The sequence below is a fragment of the Platalea leucorodia genome (assembly GCF_965183815.1).
Source record: "Platalea leucorodia genome assembly, chromosome: 7".
Taxonomy (NCBI): Eukaryota; Metazoa; Chordata; class Aves; order Pelecaniformes; family Threskiornithidae; genus Platalea; species Platalea leucorodia.
The window spans coordinates 13,951,307-13,973,354 of record NC_138829.1 but is presented as its reverse complement, the minus strand read 5'-3'; the positions used below and the strand labels follow the sequence as shown (position 1 = coordinate 13,973,354).

At 39.2% G+C, this 22,048-nt stretch overlaps 1 protein-coding gene across 4 annotated transcripts in view; it reads right to left on the bottom strand.

The window, feature by feature from the left end:
* Positions 1 to 22,048, bottom strand: part of BEGAIN (brain enriched guanylate kinase associated) — a gene marked incomplete at both ends in the record, with an annotated part of 163,278 nt that overhangs the window by 44,180 nt on the left and 97,050 nt on the right. For 2 of the 4 annotated variants that reach the window (XM_082316906.1, XM_082316905.1), the window contains 3 exons: positions 9,407 to 9,473; positions 14,177 to 14,229; positions 15,870 to 16,035. In XM_082316906.1, coding sequence (XP_082173032.1) covers positions 9,407 to 9,473; positions 14,177 to 14,229; positions 15,870 to 16,035 — 286 coding nt within the window. The remainder of the gene's footprint in view (positions 1 to 9,406; positions 9,474 to 14,176; positions 14,230 to 15,869; positions 16,036 to 22,048) is intronic. The other 2 variants (XM_082316907.1, XM_082316904.1) reach the window with 1 other exon arrangement.

Sequence of the window (22,048 nt, the reverse complement as noted above, 5' to 3'; positions counted from 1 at the left end):
AATATGGCTAGGAAGGAAACAGTTTTAAGAAAATCCAGCAGATTTATGCAGCAGATAGTGAAATCCACATACTACATGACCAGCAAGCTATTTCATACAATTGCTCTCAAACACCTTTATGGAGAAGGAGAGGGCTCTATTGCTCAGGAACGTTCACTTGCTTTTCCCTGTTCCTTACTATTTTGTTTGATGATGCAGAATTAAACAAGGCTATCAGAGAGAAGGCACAGAAAACAAAGCCAAGACATAGCTAAGAAATCACAGAAGAGAAGAATGAGAAACTATTTTACTGAAACACTCTGATGTGCTTGTGTATGCCTGGTCAGTTGATTCCAAGATGCAATTCCAGCGCCAAGGGGATTCCAAGACATAAAGGACTAAAAAAATTGGCTTGTATGAGAGGGAAAAGTTATTTAGAGTTGGGAATGGATTTCAGGAAGGCAAACCAAGGGAAAGACAAAGCAAGAAAGGAATTTGGCAGGAAAGGGATTTATCTGTCAGCTGAAATTGTTATAATCCACTTTGCCTCTCTAATAAAAAAGTTGCAAGATGAGGAAGGTAGAGTTTAGGTATACAGAGGTTTACTTTTTTAACACTTTTCTCTGACTGCTGTGGACCTTTTGGTAGAAGAAAAATACAGGAATATAATTCTCAGTGGGATGTTCAAGCTTGGCATTTTCTTCTTTTTATGATAGATCAGAGGAACTGGATGTATGGATGTGCTACATCTTCTGTGTCCATAACACTTTAAAAGATTTATTCTGCAAAACAGAGCTATGGAAATAAGCAGCATCTTTTTCTCTGATAAATGATGTATTGCCTCAAGTCTAAATTACTGACCTGATCTAATTTGTCCATCAGAGTTAAATTATAGAATTTATCCTTTTTAATAAACATCACTGGTTGCTGATTAAAAAATGACCTGCAGCAGAATCTGATTTCTCTTCTTGATTTCCAAACAGTATCATCTTATCAAAGATAACATTGTGGGGCTATAGTATTTTGTCTGAGGATTTTGATCTCATGCTCTATGGCATTTCACTTGAAGAATGATTTGCTCTTAATATCATATTCAACCTTGTACTAGCAAAGGTCTTATAAAGATTTGTTTCCTTAACTACCCCATGTCACAGGCTTCAAATGTAATTCCATAGCAGTAAAAGAAAAAAAAAAAAATCAACACTGGTGTATAATTAATAACGTATCACAGAAAGAAATCTGGTTAGCGAAGTGCTGTCAAGGTGCTGCTTGTGAAGTTAAGGCATGCTATTCTTTGCAAGTGATTTGTAAAACACAAGCAGGATGATTATTTGTCTTCCTAGTACAAAAAGTACTAGTCTTGCTCTTTAGTGTTTCTTCAAGGGGGCAAGCATGCATTGACTGAGGCCAATAGGAACATTGCCTTTCAGAGCAGAGTATGTCAGTTCATATGACTTATCACTGACAGCTGTAGGGGTTTGCTCCTTATTTGAAATAAGGCCAACCTACATGGCATACACTGTGTAAAAGGACATTATAATAAAAAATGCTTACATCTACACCTCCTGCTAAAAGTCTTCTTGTCACAGTGTCATCTGGAAATATTCCTGAAGTTTTCAGTTCAATGAATACCTTTTGTCTTACATGAGCTCAGGGTAAAGGCACCTGTCATCTCTTATCCAGCTCTTTTGGAATGGAAATCTGAGCAGCAAATTTAAGTTATAAACAAGGATACTTTACCTAAATTCAACGAGTGCAAACAAACCTGGCCCTAGGCTGGGGAAGGGTCCTGTCATTCCTGGCCGGGGTTCTGTCTAGATATACTCTTTGGCATAAAATATGGATGAACAGGGTATTACTGCATATGTTGATTGCTCCTCTAAGCAAGAATTAGTTGGCTTCTCATCTTCTTTAAGTGCTCAGGACTTTACTACAGGCACTAGATATCTTCTGTGGCAAAAAGTTTCTTCTCAGTTTATAACTGGTTTATCCTGCTGGGTTCAGACCAGTTCTTTAGGAAACCAGCAGCACTGAGGATTTGCTGTTTTTAATTGAACATAATCAGTTTGTTGCCTAACCCCACTGACAGCAGGACCAACTCGTTGGAAGCCAGAGGGATGGGTTTACTCGCCATCACCTTTGTTGGTCTCCCAGAATTGCAATTATGCTTGAAAAAAGTATCTTACCTATCAGCTTATTAAAAGCCTTTCTAAGCTGGCTAGTCAGCTTCACAGCCTGTGCTCTTTCTGCTAGCAGTTTAGATGAAGTTGACAAAATGTGCTTATAGTCTTTCTATGTACCTATCGTCTCCCACATTTCACATCAGTGGCACGCCTTGCCAGGGTAGAGCCCTGCTGGATAATAAAATGCTAAATAAATTATAGCTGGAGGGAAGAGAGATGGTGTTGATTGATACTTATTCCCTGAAGTCAATGTAATAGTATCTTCTGAGGCTGTGTTAGTGACAGTAGGTTGAAAAAGGAAATGTTTGTTTCTGGAAGAAAAAGGAAAAAGAAAAGGAAAAAAGTACAAAATTATATACTACATCTCTAGTGAGCAAAGAGGACTCTGCTGGAGGTACAGGCCACTTGTGATAATGAAATTGACCAAATATCTTCTAATGTTGATGATCCTACACACCTGTACTGTGAACATAAGGGATGCAATTAGAACAAGCCAATATACAAATCAGTCTTTCTCCATCTTTCTTTTCATTTTCTCTCCACAAAAGTTATTGTCTTCTTATCTCAATTAGTTCCACATTCCCTCCCGTACAGACAAAATGACATGGTTTTGAGTTCTGTAGCTGCTATACTATTTCCAAAAAGTAAATTTCTTTATTTAGAAATAACATAGATTATAGAAACAGATGACAGAAACCCCCTATAGGGACCTGGCCTGAATGGATCAATACTCTGCTTGTATATGCTTTTTTTTTCCTTTCTTCTTTTTTTTTTTTTTTTTTTTTTAACTGTGATAAACTCTATCTTTGCCATTTTCTATTTACTTTGTGAACAGGAGATAAGTAACTGGCATCATAAATTAGATGTAAGAGAACCTAGGAAGTCCTTTGATCTTTTTTGTAGGCAGTGGATTTAGACAGAGAAGACCTAGAAGTTATTAGGAAATTTGCTCCTCACTTCTTGATGACATTGGCCAAGACACTTCGCTCTTCTGTGCCTTGTTTTCCACATTCATAGATGGTACCAGCTTTCATGAAGGACTTTGAGATGTGAAGCGCCTGCTACACAACACCTTTTCAGGCTTATTCTTACTTGTTCTTGCTTTCTCTTTCTTTGTGGTGAATTGTCAGATAATCACAAAGGGCCAAGGCCCTTACAAGGAAGACACAGGTCAAAGATACCCACATCCCAGAAACTTTTCTATTCTTTTCAGCTGCTTTGAAAACAACATCTTTTTCTAATCCCAGCTGGTCAAGATGGTAGCCCAGGGGGTGTCCTGAAAGACAGAGGCCAAACCATGGAGATCAGGATGAAGAAAATGAAGAAAATAATCAAAAACCTCAGGTATCAGAAATGCATGTGAATGGCCAAGAGATAAGACACATGCTGAGAAGGAAAGAGCTCTGGAGCTCTGTGATCATGCAACAGAGAGGATGTAGGAGTGAGAAGCATCCGTTGTCACTTTACAGCTTCCTTACACTGCTGGTACTTGTGGAAAATGTCCTACCAAGAGGGAGAGACAGAGCAGAAGCTTTCCCATGGCTTTGGAAGAATGGAAAGCAGTTTCCAGAACAGTCTCTCATGATGTCATATTCATCTACAGCAATTAGGAAGAGGCTGGACTGCCTTACGAGTCTCTTGGGAAGAAGGATCACCCTGCCAGTCATATAACAATGGGATAACAATGCGAAATTAATCTCTATTCAGAGAGAGAAAGGACTGAGGATGTCCAAAAGTCTGCGTACACTTCTATGCTCGTGCGATGTGGAGCTGTGTTCCCAGTTTACCGAGGAGGATTCATTTATTTGACTGCAAAACTGATGGGTCTGCTCAGTCTGAGCCTGTGTGTTAATGTGTGTGGGTTTAAAAGGCCAGCCTTACTGCCTATTTGACAATATTTTTTTACCTTGGAAACGAGGGTGAAAGAGTTAGTGAGAGATGGAAATCTTTAGTACAAAATGCCAGTAAACATGAAAAGAGGAAACCTAAAGGCCTCTTAGAAATGCATTTTTTCAACTGTTATTTTTATAAATTACTTGTTTCTGTAGCATTTATGGTCATTTCCTTCCTTAGAAATCTTAGAAATGTTGTTTTGCAGTTGTTTTAGTCCACAAAACATGGACCTTCTCTGGCTTCTGTCTTAACTAACCAACCAGTATAAATTTCTCTTGAAATTCACAGCTGTCTTCGCTGAATGTGAGCAAATGAGCCTGTCAGGTTGAGCTGACTCTAAACTTTTCTTGTCTTTGGGATGCAAATCCTTTTAAGTATATTTAGGTCATCTCTCTTTGATTTTCATGGGACATACTGTAGGGGGGGGAAGCAAGTTGTTCTTCATAAAGAAAAGAAAATGAAAAAGATGTGTTTTAAATTACTCCGTTCAAAGTCACTGTCAAAGTCGTTATCCTCCACGCAGGAACCTAAACATAGTGGGCTTCTGCTTTCCTTAGGTTTGTGTCAGAAATAGGCTTTTACTCCATTGCCTTCACCTTTCACTTATGATTTAAACCATATTGGGGGGTGACTGGTAGCTGTCATGGGAGACTCAGGTGCAATATAGTGACTGGTTTAAATACCAAAGCCAAAGCGCTGGGCTCGTCCTGGTAGTTAGATGCTTTTAATGCCTCACTGAAATTGTTCATCAAATTCCTCACCACTTTCCATATTCTTTACCTTCCTGGCCTGGACACCCAGCAAGCTGCTTTCTTTCAAATAGCATGCTCCTGACACAAAGTCTCAGAGCACCACTTAAAATTTCTCAGCTCATATTTAATTAATCTTTGGATTTCCACAGCTGGAGATACTTGGGTATATATTATGGCCAGCAGACTGGAAAGCCCAAGATATTCAAGATCTGGATAAATAACTCTTAATAACATAGAGCATAAAGTATTTGCTGTACCTCTTAGTCCTCCTCCAGTTCATAGGCAGAGGAAGAAACAGGATAAAAATCAGCGCAGTGCTCAGATGATAGTGCAGCGTTTCAAACCTGATTGTCCTTAACACAAATCCCTCTTTACTGCTGGTTTATATAATAATTTCTTCCAACTTTATGGCTGAGTCACACCCCCCAGCCTGCCTTAATGTAAATGAAAAATCAGGCATTAATGTGATGCAATGGTTTTCATCTTGACAGATGATAAAATATATAATGCACTGTGTGCAGAGGGATGATGCTGGCTTTGCAGAGGGGGCAACCAAAGCCCCAGTGGCTGGGGCTGTGCCGGGGAGCCTGGCAGGGCTGGCTGAGCTGGTGTCCAGCATCTCCTATACCACAGAGCATAAGGAGTCCAGTCACGTCCCTGATGTCTCACAGCATTCAGTATTGCTTATGCTGCCGAAAGGTCCTGAACCAGCATGGAGAGAGAAGAAAGCAATATCCCTCCTTAAAAACAGCAACCAAAGCCAACAGGACTGGGGAATAACACTTTGAAGAACCAGTGGTTTTGGTTTGGCAGCAGTCTTGAGAGACCAAGGGGTTTGTGGGAGTAAGGGTTTACAAAGTGGGTGCATTGATTTATCTGCTGGTTCCCCTGGTCATCAGAGGGCTCCGTTCCTTACCACAGGGCTGTCATCTTCCTTGTCCATCTCCAATGCTGCCTGTGTGTTTTTGTATTAGATGCAGATAGCATGCATTTTTAGACTGAGCAGAAGTTTACATTCTGGCCTCTTGAAGGACTGAATGAGAAGTTAGCTTATACCATGGAAGAGTCTGTTTGTCAAACTGTTACTTTCCAGTTACAGAAGATATTTTAGGGTGTTTCTGGAGAATATGGTCTCGTGAGCTCTTTGCAGCTGGATTTCTGAGATCAGGTTTTTCAAGAACATTCAAAATGCAGATGGGGAAGGAGAAATGGGTGTGATTTTCATTAACGGCTAGGTTTATTAAGCAGCTATTATTAGGTATCTAACAGTTATTTCCAAATGTAGACACCATTAAAAATCTGGCTTATGGCTTTAAAGGTAAAACTACAGAACCAGCTGCAACCAAAAGCCTTAAAACTTCAGAAGCTTTTTAAAATACATCATTGTTTAATTCTGGTGAGGATTGCATGTGGGATACACTTGGATTGAGATCATATCAAGGATTTCTTAACGTGTGGTTGGGATGACTTGCATAATCTACTTATAACTGCTGTTTGTGAGCAGCAAGACGATGGCAGAGCATTCTTGGGAAACTCAGACTAATGCCGGGGCAAGTAAAGACTACTGGTGACAACTGGGACTAGGTATTTTTAAAAGTTCTTTAATTGAACGGCCCTGTGATGGAATCACAGTGCAAAATTTAAGGACTCTGCTTAGTCTTTTCCCACATCTTAATGGAAAAAAAATTATAAAGCTAAATTATTTAAGAAGACAGCCTGTATATTCCCTTGCTTCACCAGCACTTACAAGACCAAACAAATCTTTTCCAGTTAAAGACCCTGACTGTGGTAAGAACAGGAGTCTTATGAGTTGTGACAGCAGAATTTTAGTTCTGTGCTACATGTGTCTCTACAGTGTCATGTGTTTAGTCTTGCCCAGTTTAATACAGCAAACTCTCCACTGATTTCAGGGTTGTATTTTTTATCTCTTAGCCAACACAGACACTGTGGCTTATATTTTATATTTTTATTTTGAGTTCTGATGTGATAGAGGTTTCAATTGGATACCATTTGCTGTGATCAGAAGTGTGCTTCCAAATATTTTTAAATATTTTATAGATCAGCACTCAAAAGGAAGCAGAGCCTAGAAGAAAAATAACTGCTACTTCAGCTTCTTTTCTGTGACTGCTGATGAATTAATGATTATTTTTTACATCCCTTATACCAATAGCAGGCATGAAAGGCTTTAACATTCAGGATACCCAAAAACATTAGAAGAGGGAAGCCAAGGTGGAGTCCTAGATTAGTGGTGATGAGCTGGGGCCAGTCACTGGGAGAGGGGGAGTGGTGGGTCACCTGCAAGGGCAGGGAGAAAGGGGTCTCCTGGGAGCATCGCAGGTCACATGCAGGCAGGGGGAATGAGGGACCACTGCCCTGGGGCTCTTCTTGTCCCTACTTGTTGCATTTGGATACGTTAAATGGTCAAAAGTTGTGTAAGAATCTGAGCGTACATATGTGTGTGTGTGTGTGTGTGTGTGCATGCATATATATGTGTGTCTGTAGAGAGATGGGGCAGGGGAGAGAGGGAGAAAATAAACACACGGTTTATATATTTGGATTTGTATAAAGGTAGAGAAATCAAAGGCTTTTGATTTTGAAATGACAAACTGACTAAATTAGCCAAAAAAATAAACACAGCTGTTCCTCCTAAGCAGCAAAGGGAGAGAAAGGTATCCAAGAGCCCAGTCTACCATAAGCTGTTGATTAACCAGACCAGCTATTATTTAATCCAACTTTCTCTGAAGTATTGAGGGTTTTTGGAGTGCCCTGAAAATCAAATGGTTTGGCTTATCTAAGTCAAATATGGTACTATTTCCCCCATTTTTTTGTTTTTAATAGTTTCCATTTGACATTTGTTTGGTTTTGTTTTGTGCCTTCGGTTTCAGTGTTTCAGAAGGCAAAGCAGTCTGGAGTTAAGTGGTATACAGAGCCTGGCTGATCTTCTTCAAGCCTCTAAAGCTACCTTCAATGACTGTCATATTAGTGGGATAAAGAAAGGTACAGTGCTCCGTGGAACCAGTCTTCCTTCTTTCTGTGCTGTGCTCTGAAATCATTGCTCCGGGTTTGAAGTGGATGCTGAAACATCAGTTTAAAAATTCTTTGCTTTGATCTGAAATACCTGATAAAAAAGCATGGATTTTCTGGAGTCCTTCTTTCTATGTTTCTAATCTTCTTATTTCATTTACCAGTCAGAATGCCTCTACTTTATTTATCTTTTGTAGTGCATATGTAATAAATATTAGGCCACAGATGAAGACAAAATCCCAAAGTGATTTGGGTGAAAGGAAAAAGAAAGTAACAAAGGAAGAGTGGAGAAAAAAAAAACAGTAACATGAGATCAAATGTTATTTATATTATTCATGCTTGTACAGTGTTTATAGATATATTTATGAACAAACATCAGCTATAACCCAGCTGTAACTTTGCCCTGTTGTTAGCCAGTTACAAAAGCATCAGTACTCTGTTCATTGTCAGCTATTGAAACAGACTCTTGAGATAAGAACAATGACATTTTCAAAAATTTGTTTCCTTTTTCTTAGTAAAGGCTGGTGTCTCTCCAGTGTGTTGCCATAGTCCCTATTTACTCTCAAAGCACAATAATTCCAAGCAGCCCACCCATGCAAATGTTACGTATGAGACTTGTGTAAAATGTAGCCTTGTCCTAGCATCCTTATAGCTGTACATCAGGACTCTGCCTGGACCTATAAACTGTGTGTTTATGTGCATCCACTGTGCTTGCCAGGGCCACACCGGGTACGGGGCTGGGCAGAAGGGGAGCAGGGAACGACTGACCGTGCTGAGCCAGGAGAGGAGCAAGCAGCTCAGGCTGTGCTCATGACCTAAAGATCTTTGGAAGTTCAAAACTGTTGTTCTTTCCTCTTTAAGTATTACCTTCACATTTCTCAGTAAATTTTCTCCTAACAGTGAGTACGACGTCCCAGCAGCATTAGCAATGAGCCAGGGCGCTAAAGGCATTGCCATTTCTTTTTAACATCAAACTATCTTGAATGAACGGTGCTGTGTCTTGTAATATTAGTCCTAGATGTGGAGCCTATAAATGGTGCAGTGTTTTCCTCAATCAATTATTAATTGGCCTGTGACAGTGACATTGACATTGTGGTTGCAGACACATGCAGATCGGAAATTAATACACTGAGAGTGATAGTTATGACAGCATATAACAGTCAGACCATCCAAGCTCTATTAAATCACTTAATAAAAGCTGAGTGAAAGTATCTAAGAAGCATGAGAAAACCTTGGATTACCTTATTTAAATTTTTTACTTAATGAAAACATAAATATTTAAAACCCATGAAGTTATTAACTAAATTAACCAGAATTATTTTAAATGTACAATTTACTCAGCCAGATCATCAGCCAATGCAATCTCCATTTAAATTGATGGAGCTATGCTGTTGTACACAGCTTGAGCTCTAGATCATGATGCTGATAAAGTCATATATCTTTTTTAAGCATACTGCATTTGGAGCATGAGGGGTTTTTTTGTGACAGTTACATATACATTTGTCCTATGACTTATGAACCATAAAAATACATTTAATATTTAAAAAAAAAAAAAGTTCACTTATGATAACTTACCATTCTATAAAGTTTATCCTCCAGATCCTGATTAATTCTTTGTAAGGCTAGGTAATTGTTTTGTATCCTAAAAAAAGATGATATGTAATTGAATGCATTGTTTTTCGTGTGTTTTTTACCTGTAATTTTCACATCAGTACAAAACCTTGGCTTGCACTCCTTGAAATCTATTTTCTTATCACTCCTGTTGCCAGTCAGTGTTTGCCTTTGAAATGTAATTGCCACCTACTTCCTAAGCAAAATTTTGTCATGTTTGCTTACTATATTTAGCGGCAAATTCCATCAGGAAGTGAAAATATGTTTACCGTTCTGCACTTGTGTGCAGACATGCATCGCAGCATGGGAGCTTGCACAAAGAGACTGTAGCTTTACATCGGGCTCAGGAATGATACGTTAGAGAGGAAGCTTGAGCTGTATGCTTAGAAAGTACAGAAAGATTTATGGAGCTCTGTTAATAAGGACAATTGCAGCAGAAACCTAGTAACTGTAGCAAAAACAACATGTGGGCATCACCACATGACTTAGAAGAGAATATTCCTTCTTTTGACAGAAGTTCAAGGAATTGCCTATTCTCAAGAACTAAACACATCCACTTGCTTCAGGAAATACATTTGGGTAGCTTAGCCTGGAAAAGGTGGCTATTTATTTTTATCAGCACTGAGGGATTGAATGGACTCACAAAATGAGACTTCCCTGCTTATTCCAGAGCGATACACCAAAGAAAAGTTTTGGTCTGTACATCTTTAGGTTGCTTAGATGGTAACCTTGGTATTATAATGAATAAGCTGTGCAGCCTGTAGGAAAAACATCGCTATTTTGGTAGTAGTTGTGCCTTTCTTGCCACAGAAGGTAAGGAGGGTAACTCCTTGTTCTTGTTTGTATGTATCACCTCAGGAGGATTTATAACAAATGTAAAGCAAATGTTAGAAGCTCAGCTTTGAAAAGTTTGTCTGAATACATCTATATGTTTGTGCTGAGAATCTTAGGTCAATAAGTCAAAGTATTTTCAGTAGTGAGTTGATTTTAGGTAATGGGCAAGTGCATTTACTGTAAGAGTGAACTCAGATGTAATACACGTTCATTCAGCAGAAAGCCACTTCTTCTGAGAAGCCTGGATCTGGGTGTAGTTTCCGTGATGATCAGGAAGGGACTGGGATTAAAGAAGTCTCTTTGGCTTATCATATGGTTAGGAGTGGCTGTTGAAATCAGAACTAAGACCTGCATTTGAACCATGCCATGGCTGCAAATTGAGGGCTCCAGCCTGCCTGTTCCTGGCAGTGAAGCAATGTGATGGTTCAGGTCTCTCCCTGCTTCTGTTGCCATGGAGATTTTCTTTCCAGTTAAATGATCAAAATTCTCCGATCGGGTGCAGGCCAGAGGCTCGTGGTGCCCCTCGCGAGGCATGCAGAGCTCCTGCTGGGGCTCCCAGCAATACCATAACATCTGCTGCACAGACCTGGGAGGGGAGGTCTGTGCCGAGGACAGCTGCTCTGTGGGCATAAATAATGACATCCCCACGGGTGAAATTCCCCGGGGTACCGAGAGTCAGCCCAGACTCAGGGCAGCTGTTTCAAATGTTCATTGCGAGCCTGGGGGAAGTTTCAGCGTCGTGTATGTTTTACAGAGCTGCTGAGCAGAGATTTCTTCCCTGTAAGGAGGATCTGTGGTAAAGAGTGTTTGCTAAGGTGGTGACCCAAATGGGCTGAAAATCTGTGAGACTCATACTGACCTACAGCTTGGTCATTGTTCACCAGTTCTCACAGTGCCATTGTGTAAATGTCCAGGTGACTTAAAGGATTGACCGAAGTTTATGGATGTCTGCATTGTCCCTGCTCCTGTTAGATGCACTATTTGCTACTAAGCCACTGTATAGACATTTATTTGTGCAGCTCTACATATGCTTGGGATTTTCACAGCTATTTAGCCAGAATCAACACAACAGAGAGAAATCTTAGGGTACTTGTACCCAGCTTTTCATAGCAAAGGAGAGGACAGAGATGATCTTGGTAAACCAGTGGAAGCAAGGAAGCTTAAACTGTCTTTGCCTGCAAACAGCTACTCAGCACTAACGTAGTTATGTTTTGCTGGTAAGGCTGTGTGCCGTGGTGCAGGGAACAAGGATTTAGAAAAATAAGATAGTGCCTGCTGGCTGAGACCAGAGGTGCCCCAGTATCTTGTCTGTCATGGTCTGCAGTTTTTCTCTTGTAAGGCAAAATAGAACAGGTTAAACAAGCTTTTGGCAGCTTGTCGCTCAACTAGAGATGGTGTAAAACCAATGTAAAGTTTTAGCACCTGCAACCTCCTAAAAGTTTGCACAGGTTCAAAAGCATCTCCATAAATTCCTGAAAGAAAAGGGGAAAAAATGATTGGTTCAGGACTTTTCTAGCTCAGGCCTCTATGTACCTCAGTCTGTTCTGCAATATAGACCTATGTGGAGAGCTCAAGGGAGACACTGAAAGTTCCCTTTCTATATCTTTAAGGTCATGAATTACCAGCAGTAATTGTTACTTGGATATCTGGCTTATGACGGTGGCAGTGCACCACTGGGTTTGCTCCTCAGCTTCTGTTGGCACTGTTTTTCTCTTGATATGGGTGACTGGAAGATTGGTTACCATTAATATAATTGTTCTTGGCTGGCAACACTTCCATGCCAAAGATGGTAGAGGGGTTTTGCATGAGCTTATTACAATCTGCTTCTCTGCTTGTAACTTCTCTTGTCTTTGCCCATCAAATTTTCCAGTCTTGTATGTTTAGGTGAAAGTAGCCCACAAACCCTAGTTCTCTAACACATTCATTTTGCACTGAAAAAATCAACCACTTCCCAGTAAAACCAAATTCAATCTAAATAAAAAATCCACAGTAAGTAGGAAGCTGAGCTTCAAAAAGTGTTTCTATTGAGAACGTTATGCAAAGGTAGTCAAAATAAGCACAAACACGTGCACACATACACAAGCACATATACATGCACATATACGCATAAAACCCAAATTGGAAATCCACTGTGCCAAAAGAAGTGTCAGCAAATGTGGGTGGCAAGGAGAGAAATGGACCCAGAAATATATGGAAGAAAGTGTTAAAGGGATAAAACAGGAACAGGGTAATCAAATCAATCTTTGGGCAACACTAAAATAAAGGAGTAGGGAAAATTATTCCAATTTGAAAATGATCAGATGAGCAAATGGTAACTTAACCCTGTTTGCAGAAAAAGTACACCCAGATGGCCTGAACCTTGTGAAGTATGAAACATTTTAATGTTGTAAATCTGGCTTCTTTGTAAATAAAGTGAAGAATAGGTCAGCTTCACTACCCTGTGAAACTGTTTTAAGAATAAACTCCTGTGAATCAATAACTTATGATTTTTTACAGCTTTTTGTGTTGTTCATATTATTAGGTGACACCCATGTGCCTCCAGGTACATATATGTGCATGCATTAAATGCATGCTTAGACTCTCAACTAAATCAGGGCCTGATGAAAAGTATTCTGACCAAACTGAACATTACATATCTGTGCTCTAACCCAGCAGACAACACACTCTTCTCTAAGACTGCAGATCACCACTGAAGAGGAACTCTGCAAAAGCCTCTGTTTCTCTGCTTCCACTCAGTCTCAAGCCCTCTTAAGGCCATGAAATATATCTAAAGTAAAACGCAGGCTTGGGCTGACTTTCTTTAAAGAAGAGAATTTCACCCAGACTGGAATTTAGCTTTGAAGGGTGACTGTTAAAATAGCAACGTCTTGTTCAAAACACCTTTTCCCTCTCTGTTATCACCAGTTGCACTGACTTCCTTATGAAAACAAGAGTTTTCCCCCCATTTATTCCAAAGCTGATACAGCTACAGGATTCCTGTTCAGAACACCCCTTCAGTCTGTGAAATGTCTTGCTTTTGGTGAAACAATTATGTGTGGGGACTAATCTCAGTGCTAATTATATGCTTGTATGGGTTTATTTCTTGTGTCTTAAAATAACTCTACTCTGTGGTAAAAGCTAGGATGGGGACCTCGCCAAGTTTTTATCCAGGGTAGGGTCTAAAGCAGGAAACCCAGGGTGACTTTTCGAGATCAGTTTTGGTTCCAAGATTGGCATTTGAATATTTTTAAATTTTAACTTAAAAAAGCCGTGCCGATCATGTCAGATAGGGGATCACTGTGAGGTATATGAAATCCCCAGTCTCTCTTCAGTCACTTTTCAAAGCCGAAGCTGTGCTTTACAGTTAATATTTTCAAACCCACTCAGCACTGCCCTGATCTTGCTCCTACTGGGCCAAAAGAAAATGGGCCAGTTTCTAAATGTTTGTAGAGAGGTTGAAAAGTTGCCCATCAAGCCATGCAAATGACCTCTCTGCTTGGGTAACGGAGGGGAGGCCTAGCACCAACACGGGTAATTCTGGATAAATTAAGACAATAAAGGCTTTCAGAAAGGAGTAGAAAAGGATGGCCATTCAGCCTCTCGGAAAAATTCTGCACTTAACAGTAATGGAAGTTTAATAACAGAAATGTTCTCTAGTATGCAAGTGGGATCTTGTTACACAGGGCTTATTTATTAGGGGGTTGAATTTCTCTGCTGTGCAGTGAATAAAGCAAGAGAGACAGTATTGAAACTAATTCTAGTTCCTTTTTTTTTCTCACACTGATTTTCCTCTGTGACATGTTGCTGACACGCTTTTGGATGACAGTTTTGTTTCAGACATTATCCTTCTCCAGGTTGAGAAATCTAGTTCATCTTGCGGTATGCCTTGCTATTCTCAATAGAAACATTTTTAAAGCTCACCTTGTGAAATATTTTGGGCTTCCAATATGATATGTCTTCAGGGGAGTAATCATCTGCCTGAAACATAATTTTTAATATAAGTTTTTTTCATAATATGGTACAATGTTCCATTAGAATACTGGAAAGTCAGTTCTACTAAACTGATATTTGGTACGAGTGCTAGACTTCGCCATGAGCAAAACCCAGACTTTCTGGCCTAAGTTTTCAAGGGTGCTTAACTCATCAGTGCCCAATGAAGTTGATAAGAGGCTTCCTACTGACTAGGAAGACCCTTTGTTTTAACAGAAGTGGGATGGTCAGCCCCTCTGCTAAATATGATGCAGGATTCATGGCAGGCATGCCTGAAATCGTGTTTCAGGAGAAAAGGGTATCAGCGTTCCCTGTCCTTAAAGCTGAAATATATTGGAACAAAACTATATCAAGAGCGAAGCTACTTTCAATACCTCTGCTCTAAGTGAAGTGATTGATAGGAAAAATATTGTTGGCAAGAAAACAATATGGAGAATCTTCAGCCTGCTCCTGATAGATGTGTGTAGATTTCAAGATTATCACGACACCTGCTTATTTTGGCCTTGTTTTAAGAAGTCTCCCCAGTTAGGGAAACGTTTAAGTTATAAGACCATACTAGGATGTTTCCTAATTTGAGGTCTTACAGCCTCTTTGTGTTTAAAATTTTCATAAAATGGTTTGGTTGACTCAGTTTGTTGGTGGTTTCTGGCTTTGCTTTGGTTTGGTTTTTGCCTTCTGCAAAGAATGAAAAATATTTCTTTGGGTATAGCCCTGGAATGATTCATTCTGAATTTCATTTTGACTCATCCAATGAACTAAATCAAACAGTTCAATTATCCACATCAGCTTAGGAAAGTCCTCACAAGAAATGCAAATACATTCTGGCATAAATGGATAATTGTAGGTTCAGAAGTTTTGCAAACAAATGAAAAAAAGGATATTAAAAATCACTGATAAATTTAAAGCTAGATTAGAGACCATTTTAATCAGTGCCAGGAATGTCAGTAGTGCATGCTTATTATAATTTGTCATTAACACTGACTGGGCCCCTGATTTGCAATAGCATTGTACCACAGCTTCAACAACTTTAGATAATAGGTTTTCAGTATCATTCCAGTCTACTGGGGACTAAAAAGTGAATGATTTGCTATAGCATAATGTGAAATGCCATAATACTATTTGAATTGAACATAGTCTCAGCTTTGAGTGATAGAGGGCCAGATTCTATTCTCTTGTATCAGTGCAATGGAGAGTAATGACAGAAAATATGCAGCCAAATGCATTAAAAAAATCTATCTGCCGATACATGGTATAAATATATATATGTAGTATGTTTACAACCTTTGTACGTGTAACACAACATGGCACTAACCCACATGTATGTTTACACATAGATGATGCCATATATGTACCTATGTACATATATTTCTATTTGCATGTTTGCTTTCAATACAGACACATCTTACATATCACATATAAATAACTTCATATTGTATGTAATACATATTCAGATAAGTGAAATATATATTCAATGTGAAAACACAATGTGTAACCAATAAATAATAAATGATGTATGTCTGAGGCTATATGCTTACATTTTTGCTTACATTTTTACTTACATATGTCTTTAACACAGCCACTTGTAAATTCCTAATAACTCTGTTTATTTCAAAAAGTTAGTTACTAACCTTCTCAGTTTTTCAGTTACTTTTTCAAGTTCCTCCTGAGCACGTCTCAATTCTATTTCAAGATACTGACGTGTAGAATCAAATTCCGTTTCAAGCATTTCCAGCTTATGGGTAGTGTACGATAGACGCTTTCGTAATTCCCCCTTCTGTTCTTGCAAAGTACTAGAAAAACAAAGACCACAGCTGTAGAATTTAGCTGCTCCCAAAAAGCTTTTCATGATCCACTCTTTGACCAATTCCCTACAGTATAGATTGGCATTAAGCCAGAGAAGTGTGTTTAATAACTTGTTTACTGCACTTTGAAAATCTTCTGATTTAGACAGTTGACTATCTTCCCATCTGTCCTTTCTAGCGCATTCGTTGCTAATATCTCATTAGCCATAATGGAATATTTTGTGAAAGAATCCTCATTAAAATACAAAATACAGTCTAGAGTTTGGTTTCTCACAGGATCTTTCATTTAGATTTATCTTAAAATACTATGACTGAAGTAGCACATATCAATAGAGCAGCAACTCTAAATAAACTGTGTAAAAATATTTTCTTGCCAATAACCCATGTCATAATATATTTTATGGAGAAAGAAAATTTTGTTTTATTTGATTCAGTTTCCACCCCAATCCCTGGCCATAGAGCTGCTAGAGATGTTATTGTTCAGCCTTTCACCTGGAGAATGGTAATCAATTAATATTATAGTAATTTTAAAGTTATGGTTCTTTCCCCATTTTCCTACTTATTTGGGAGCAAAGACTTCCCAGATTCAGGTGTGACTCCTAATTTTTCACAGTTCTTTCACCAATAAAGAACTTATGCAGTGTTTGTAAGCTAACTTCAGTTACACTCTTTGACAAAACAAAGCACTAGGCACAGAATTTGGAGATAGGAGGTTTTTCACTTTGTTGTTTTCTCTTTATTTTAGAGGTGACATAAGATAGCATAAAGTCAGGAGATCCAAGCAAAATTTTTATCACGAAGGTCAAGGTGCCATCTGCACCCAAATAGTCCCTCTGGATTTGCAGTGATGAACCTGGGGATCCTTCCCTTGCTTTACTGGAGCTCGACTGTGTGACTTCAGGTGAGCCAGTCTGCACATGCCTCATTTCTTATCTGCACAGTGGAGATCTTTTATCCTTGTCTGTTTAGTTTGTAAGCTCCTCAGTCTTCTAGCACATTTGACGGTTGCACAGCAGGATCAGGTTCCAGTCAGAGCTGGTATCTCTGAAGGTGACTGTAACTTGGTTCAGATACTGCAACCTCAGTATAGAGCTGATCTCTTGGCTTCAAGTGGGACCTGTGAGGCACTACAGAACTGGACTCTGCCTTCACCAAGAGACAAAAGTGCTACCATGTGACGCATTGTGAATTGCCTTGCTTGTTTTTAATCATATGATAAAAATAATTCATCATAAAAGAATGGCAAATCTTGATTCCCTTTGATGTCAAGTGAGTACTGCCATCAGCTTCAGTAGAATAATGTTTTGGGTCTTTAATTAGACAAGAGAGTTGGGAATAACATGGCATTCTTCAAGAAACACATATCTGAGCTGTCTTCAATGTGACTGCCTTCTCCTCTAAAAGCTGCGATAGGAGTTTCAGTAAGTTTATGCAAAAGCTTTACAATTGCTGCTTACTTGATCTGTGCAGCTTAGAGCTAGGAAACAGTCTAATGTTTTGCCAACACAGTGCTCTATTTCAATTACACATATTGCGTGGTTACAGTTATACTTAGATTACCACTTGTAGTTATATTCTCTTAAAATAATATATTCTAATTCAGACATTTAATGCAGCTCCAGTTAATGCAATCATTTAGTTTTTATATTTCACTTGGTGAATATAACCCCCAAATTATCTAGGGAAATGAGAATCTGAACCTATGCTGCTCATTTCTGCATGTCTTTGTTCATGATGTTACCACATCATACTGCCTTTCACTTGCTCTGCTTCTGGCCTGTTGTTCTTGCTACTCATCTGCTCATCTTGGGAAAGAAGAGCGGTCAGTTTTCCTTCCTGTAGCCTGGCAACTTGAATTTTCTTCTGTGAGGTGGGAGTTACAGTGTCAAAACTGTTTAGAGTGAAAAGAGATTTGATCTCAAGTCTGCTGCTGCTCTAAAAATCTAACCACTAGGGTTTGTACACAAAGTAGACAGTAGGTTGTCCAGCTATGGTTTTGGATAAAAATGCCCAGGCTACAGCTCTATGCTGGGCAAGTGCAGTTAATGCCAAGTTAAGCCAGATCAGCGGAGGTTACAACATCCTGCTGCACTAGGGAGTTTTGGCAAGAGGCAGAGTTTGACGTCTAGGAGGAAGAGGGGCTGTAGGGGTACAGATATAATGGGAATGCCACGGATGTCAGTAATAGCTGGAGACTGCTTAACAAAAGAGGAAAAAGAGGAAAGTTAATGGCCTCCAATAACTTTTTCTTCTGCTTCCTCATGTAAGTAGGTACCTTCTTGCTTTGGGTCTCAGTTGTGTGAAGATTAGGTAGGAGCAAAGCACCTGACTCCTCAAATGAGGTTGCTTCTGCATATGCCTGTGTGACTAGACCTGTCTATGTGGGGAAATTTGGGGTTCAAAATGTGAGTTCTTGTCCATGATCCTCAGGTAGAAGGTAGTGCTGGTCTGAGATGTCAAAATGTGCTTTGGGATTCAGGTCTGGAGAGTTTGGCAGGTTTTGGCAGCCTGAAGCTTGTGCTAGGGCCCCAGTTTAGCAAAATTTTGAAGGACAAACTTAACTTCAAACTCACCCTTGTTTTCCCTTGAAGTTCACTTTGAAATGTTTGTATTCTTGAATTCTTTGCTTTCAGAACGGGATTATTCATTTCATTAAAATCAAGCTTATTCTAATGAGCTTTACTGAAACAGTCTACATACATGCACTCTTCCACATAATGCTTTGGGTAGTAAAGCATAGATGTAACTTTGTAAAAAATAAGAAAAAAACCCCAGCGATTAAGGCATAAGTTAGGCAACTTCAAAGATCAAAGTTATTCTCATTCAGCAAACCATAATTCAGAAAAAGCTCTACTCATTTCCACCCAAGCTGGAAAGATGAGGTGGCATCCTGAAACATTCCCAAACCTAGCAGAACTCCTGCTCAGTATGTACTTAGATTCATCTGATGATACACATGAAAACAGCTGGCTGTTTTTAAGAGGATTAATTATTTTTAGACAGGAACAATAACACCTGGTTTATGGTGGGATTATTTAAGATGTAATAGTAGGTACCTAACAGTGAATCATTGTTAAAATACAAGTTATTAGAGAGAAAGGTAAAAATTTTAGAAATAAAGAAATCATGTTGGCAAAGATATGCTGAATGGCAGGAAACTTATAACAACTTTTATTTAAAAAAAAAAAAAAAAAAAAAGACCCCAAGTGGGAAAGCACTTAACCATTTGCTTTAATATTCTTCCTGAGCCAAGCAAGTTCTGAAAAGATAGCTAACTTTAAGCAATGACACAATGAAACTTGTGCTTATGACTGGCACAAATAGGGAAATTTTCCTGAATCTGGGACTGAAACCACTAAATGGGTACTAATAGCTGTAACACTGCGAGCAGATTTCCCGGGATTCCCAGGATGGTTTTAATTTCTGCATGAATTGAGCCTTATCTAGATATAATACTGGTTTAAGGTAAAGCTTGTTGTTTTCTCTTGCTTTCAGTTATATATGAACAAACACCTAAGAAGCAAACGCAAGGCAAGTGAGAGAAGCAGTAGAAAGAATAAGAACATGCAATATGTCAAATTTAGTGTCTCGAATAGCAGGATCAGAGGCTCGATTTTTGTTTTATACAAATCTGAGGTATTTTATGAGCTCTTTTTTTTTCTCATTTCTCATGAAACAGATGTTCTTTCTCTGAAAACCTTCCCCTTGCTGTTAGCTTCCAGTGGTATCACATAATGCCATGCCTGAATTCTCTTTCCTTATGCTGTGTTATGTTTTTTGTTCTAGAAGTCTGGGCTTTTCATAAGGAATGCTTAATTTTCTTGTGTACCCCTACAAATTTGGTAGTGGTAATTTAGACAGGGTTGAAAAGAGGGGAAAAAAAAAAAAGTCAAAAGTCATGAAGTCAACCATTTAGCATTTTCATTTTTCTCCAGAACAACGAACGCCACCAACTAGCTGCATTTTATTTCTGCTTGCCACATACCAGTTAATTAGAAAATTTCACTACGCAATTTTTTAATGCTGGTAAATCAATATATTTTAATTCATAATTTATCTTCTATGGCTAGTCATCCCTCATGGTTCTGTATTATATATATATAATAAAGAATACATATGTATTCAGCAAATATATTTTATATATATATGTGTATATATATATTAGTTGTTTAGCTTAAAGACTAAGAAAATAATTCAATGGAAAAAGTACAGCCAGGAGAAAAGAGAGGACTTATTTGCAAATAAAAAATAGTCTTGGGAAACCTGGTAGTGCTATGTCTTAGAAAACACCAATCCTATATTCCATGGACTTCCTGAAACTCTGACAGCTGGGAGGAGTGAGGAACTACAGGACGGGATTAAAAATCCTGTGGAGTAGGACCTTTTGCATGAGTGGTTCTCTGTTTCTTATAATGATTCCAAAGTCCTGCTCCTGTGACAACCAGTGGTTTGCAAGTCATTACCCGTTTTGCCTCATTAAAGTATTTCTCTAAAAACAAGGACAGTAAGTACAATATTAAATATTTAGACTGGTGAAAGAAAACCTCTCAAGGGAAGCTGCTTTAAAGGTTATTAAAAACAGGTCTTCAGACTTTCTAAAGTATTATATTCACCAATTAGCTCTGTGTATACTCACTGAAAATATAAAATAGATATGAAAACATATATTGGCACAGAAATTTGTGCCAACAAACATTGTAACGCTGCCAGTAATTGCCAGATTTGAATTCTGGAGTTGCTCCTTGCTGGGGAATTTGAAGCCCTCTTCCCTCGGGCAGTGCTCCTACAGAGAGACGCCAAACCTCACTGTTGAATCCCGTTGCTGGAGTTGATCCTCAGCAACAATTCAGGGGCTGTTCAGGGGAGATATTACCAGGTGGGAGTTAGCACTACTCAGGCTCTACATTTAGTGAAAAGAGGTCTATTTTATAGGAGAAAGATGAGAAGGCTGTGCAGGCAAGTTCAAGTACCACCAAATACTCCTAGTACTTTCCTGGCATTAAAATTTTGCCATCTCAGCTCGCACAAGAGTTGAAATAAGGAGATTTTTGCATTCCTGGTGTCACCTCTCCCTCTCCAATAGACCTCTGTCCACAAAGGGTGGTGAAAATAGATATTTGTTATTTCTAGATCTTCTCGCAACCCTGTATGTTAAGCTGAGCATTGGTGCCACTCTGCACAGCTTCAGCCCCAGAGAAGGGTGCGCAGGTCAATGAGCAGAATGGAGGCAGACAACATGTGCCTATCTCAGCCTGCAGCCGTTGGTTGGGATTCCTCTGTAGCGCTGGCTGGAGAAGCTCCAGGTGAATTTATTTCTACCAGAGCATTTCAGGCAAATATAAGATGCCATGTGGCAACGGCTCTATTCTGAGGAAGGTGTGCTAGAAAACAGGCAGGTTTTCATTGTACCTGTCTGATCTTCTGCCAGCTCATCTGCCTGGCAGATGGCCTGATGACAGAGAAGTGCTGGCATGCAAAGTTGGGGCTGTTCAGCTGCCTGGAGGCTGGAGGATTTCTGGAGCTTTTTACCCTCGGACAGCCCACAAAGAGGGTGCTCCCTGAGCTGTTACTCCTTGAGAGTCAATGTCTATAGGGCTGCCCCATCGATGGCGTGTCCTGGAAACCCCATGTATCCACCTGGTTCGTCAAACTGCTTCAGCAGCACTTTCACATCTGCCTGCTACCCCAGGGCTTTGCTTTGTAGATGGTTCTGCAATGTCATTTAAAATCAGAGCAAACCCTTTTTTTTTTAACTATCAAAATTCTCCCTGAACGGACTGATTACATTCCTTCACACAGCTCTAGGAGTGAGTAAAACAAAATATGATTAATGGTGTTGGGAGAGAAATTAGCTGTGAAAGGTATGCAAAATGAGGGCAAGATAGACGCCCATGTCAAATATACTGAAAAAGCATATCGAAGGTTCTTATTCCTGGGTAGTGAAACAGAAGTTTTAATGCAGCTGTGAAATCCTAAGTCAAAATAATTGTATTCTGTGGGA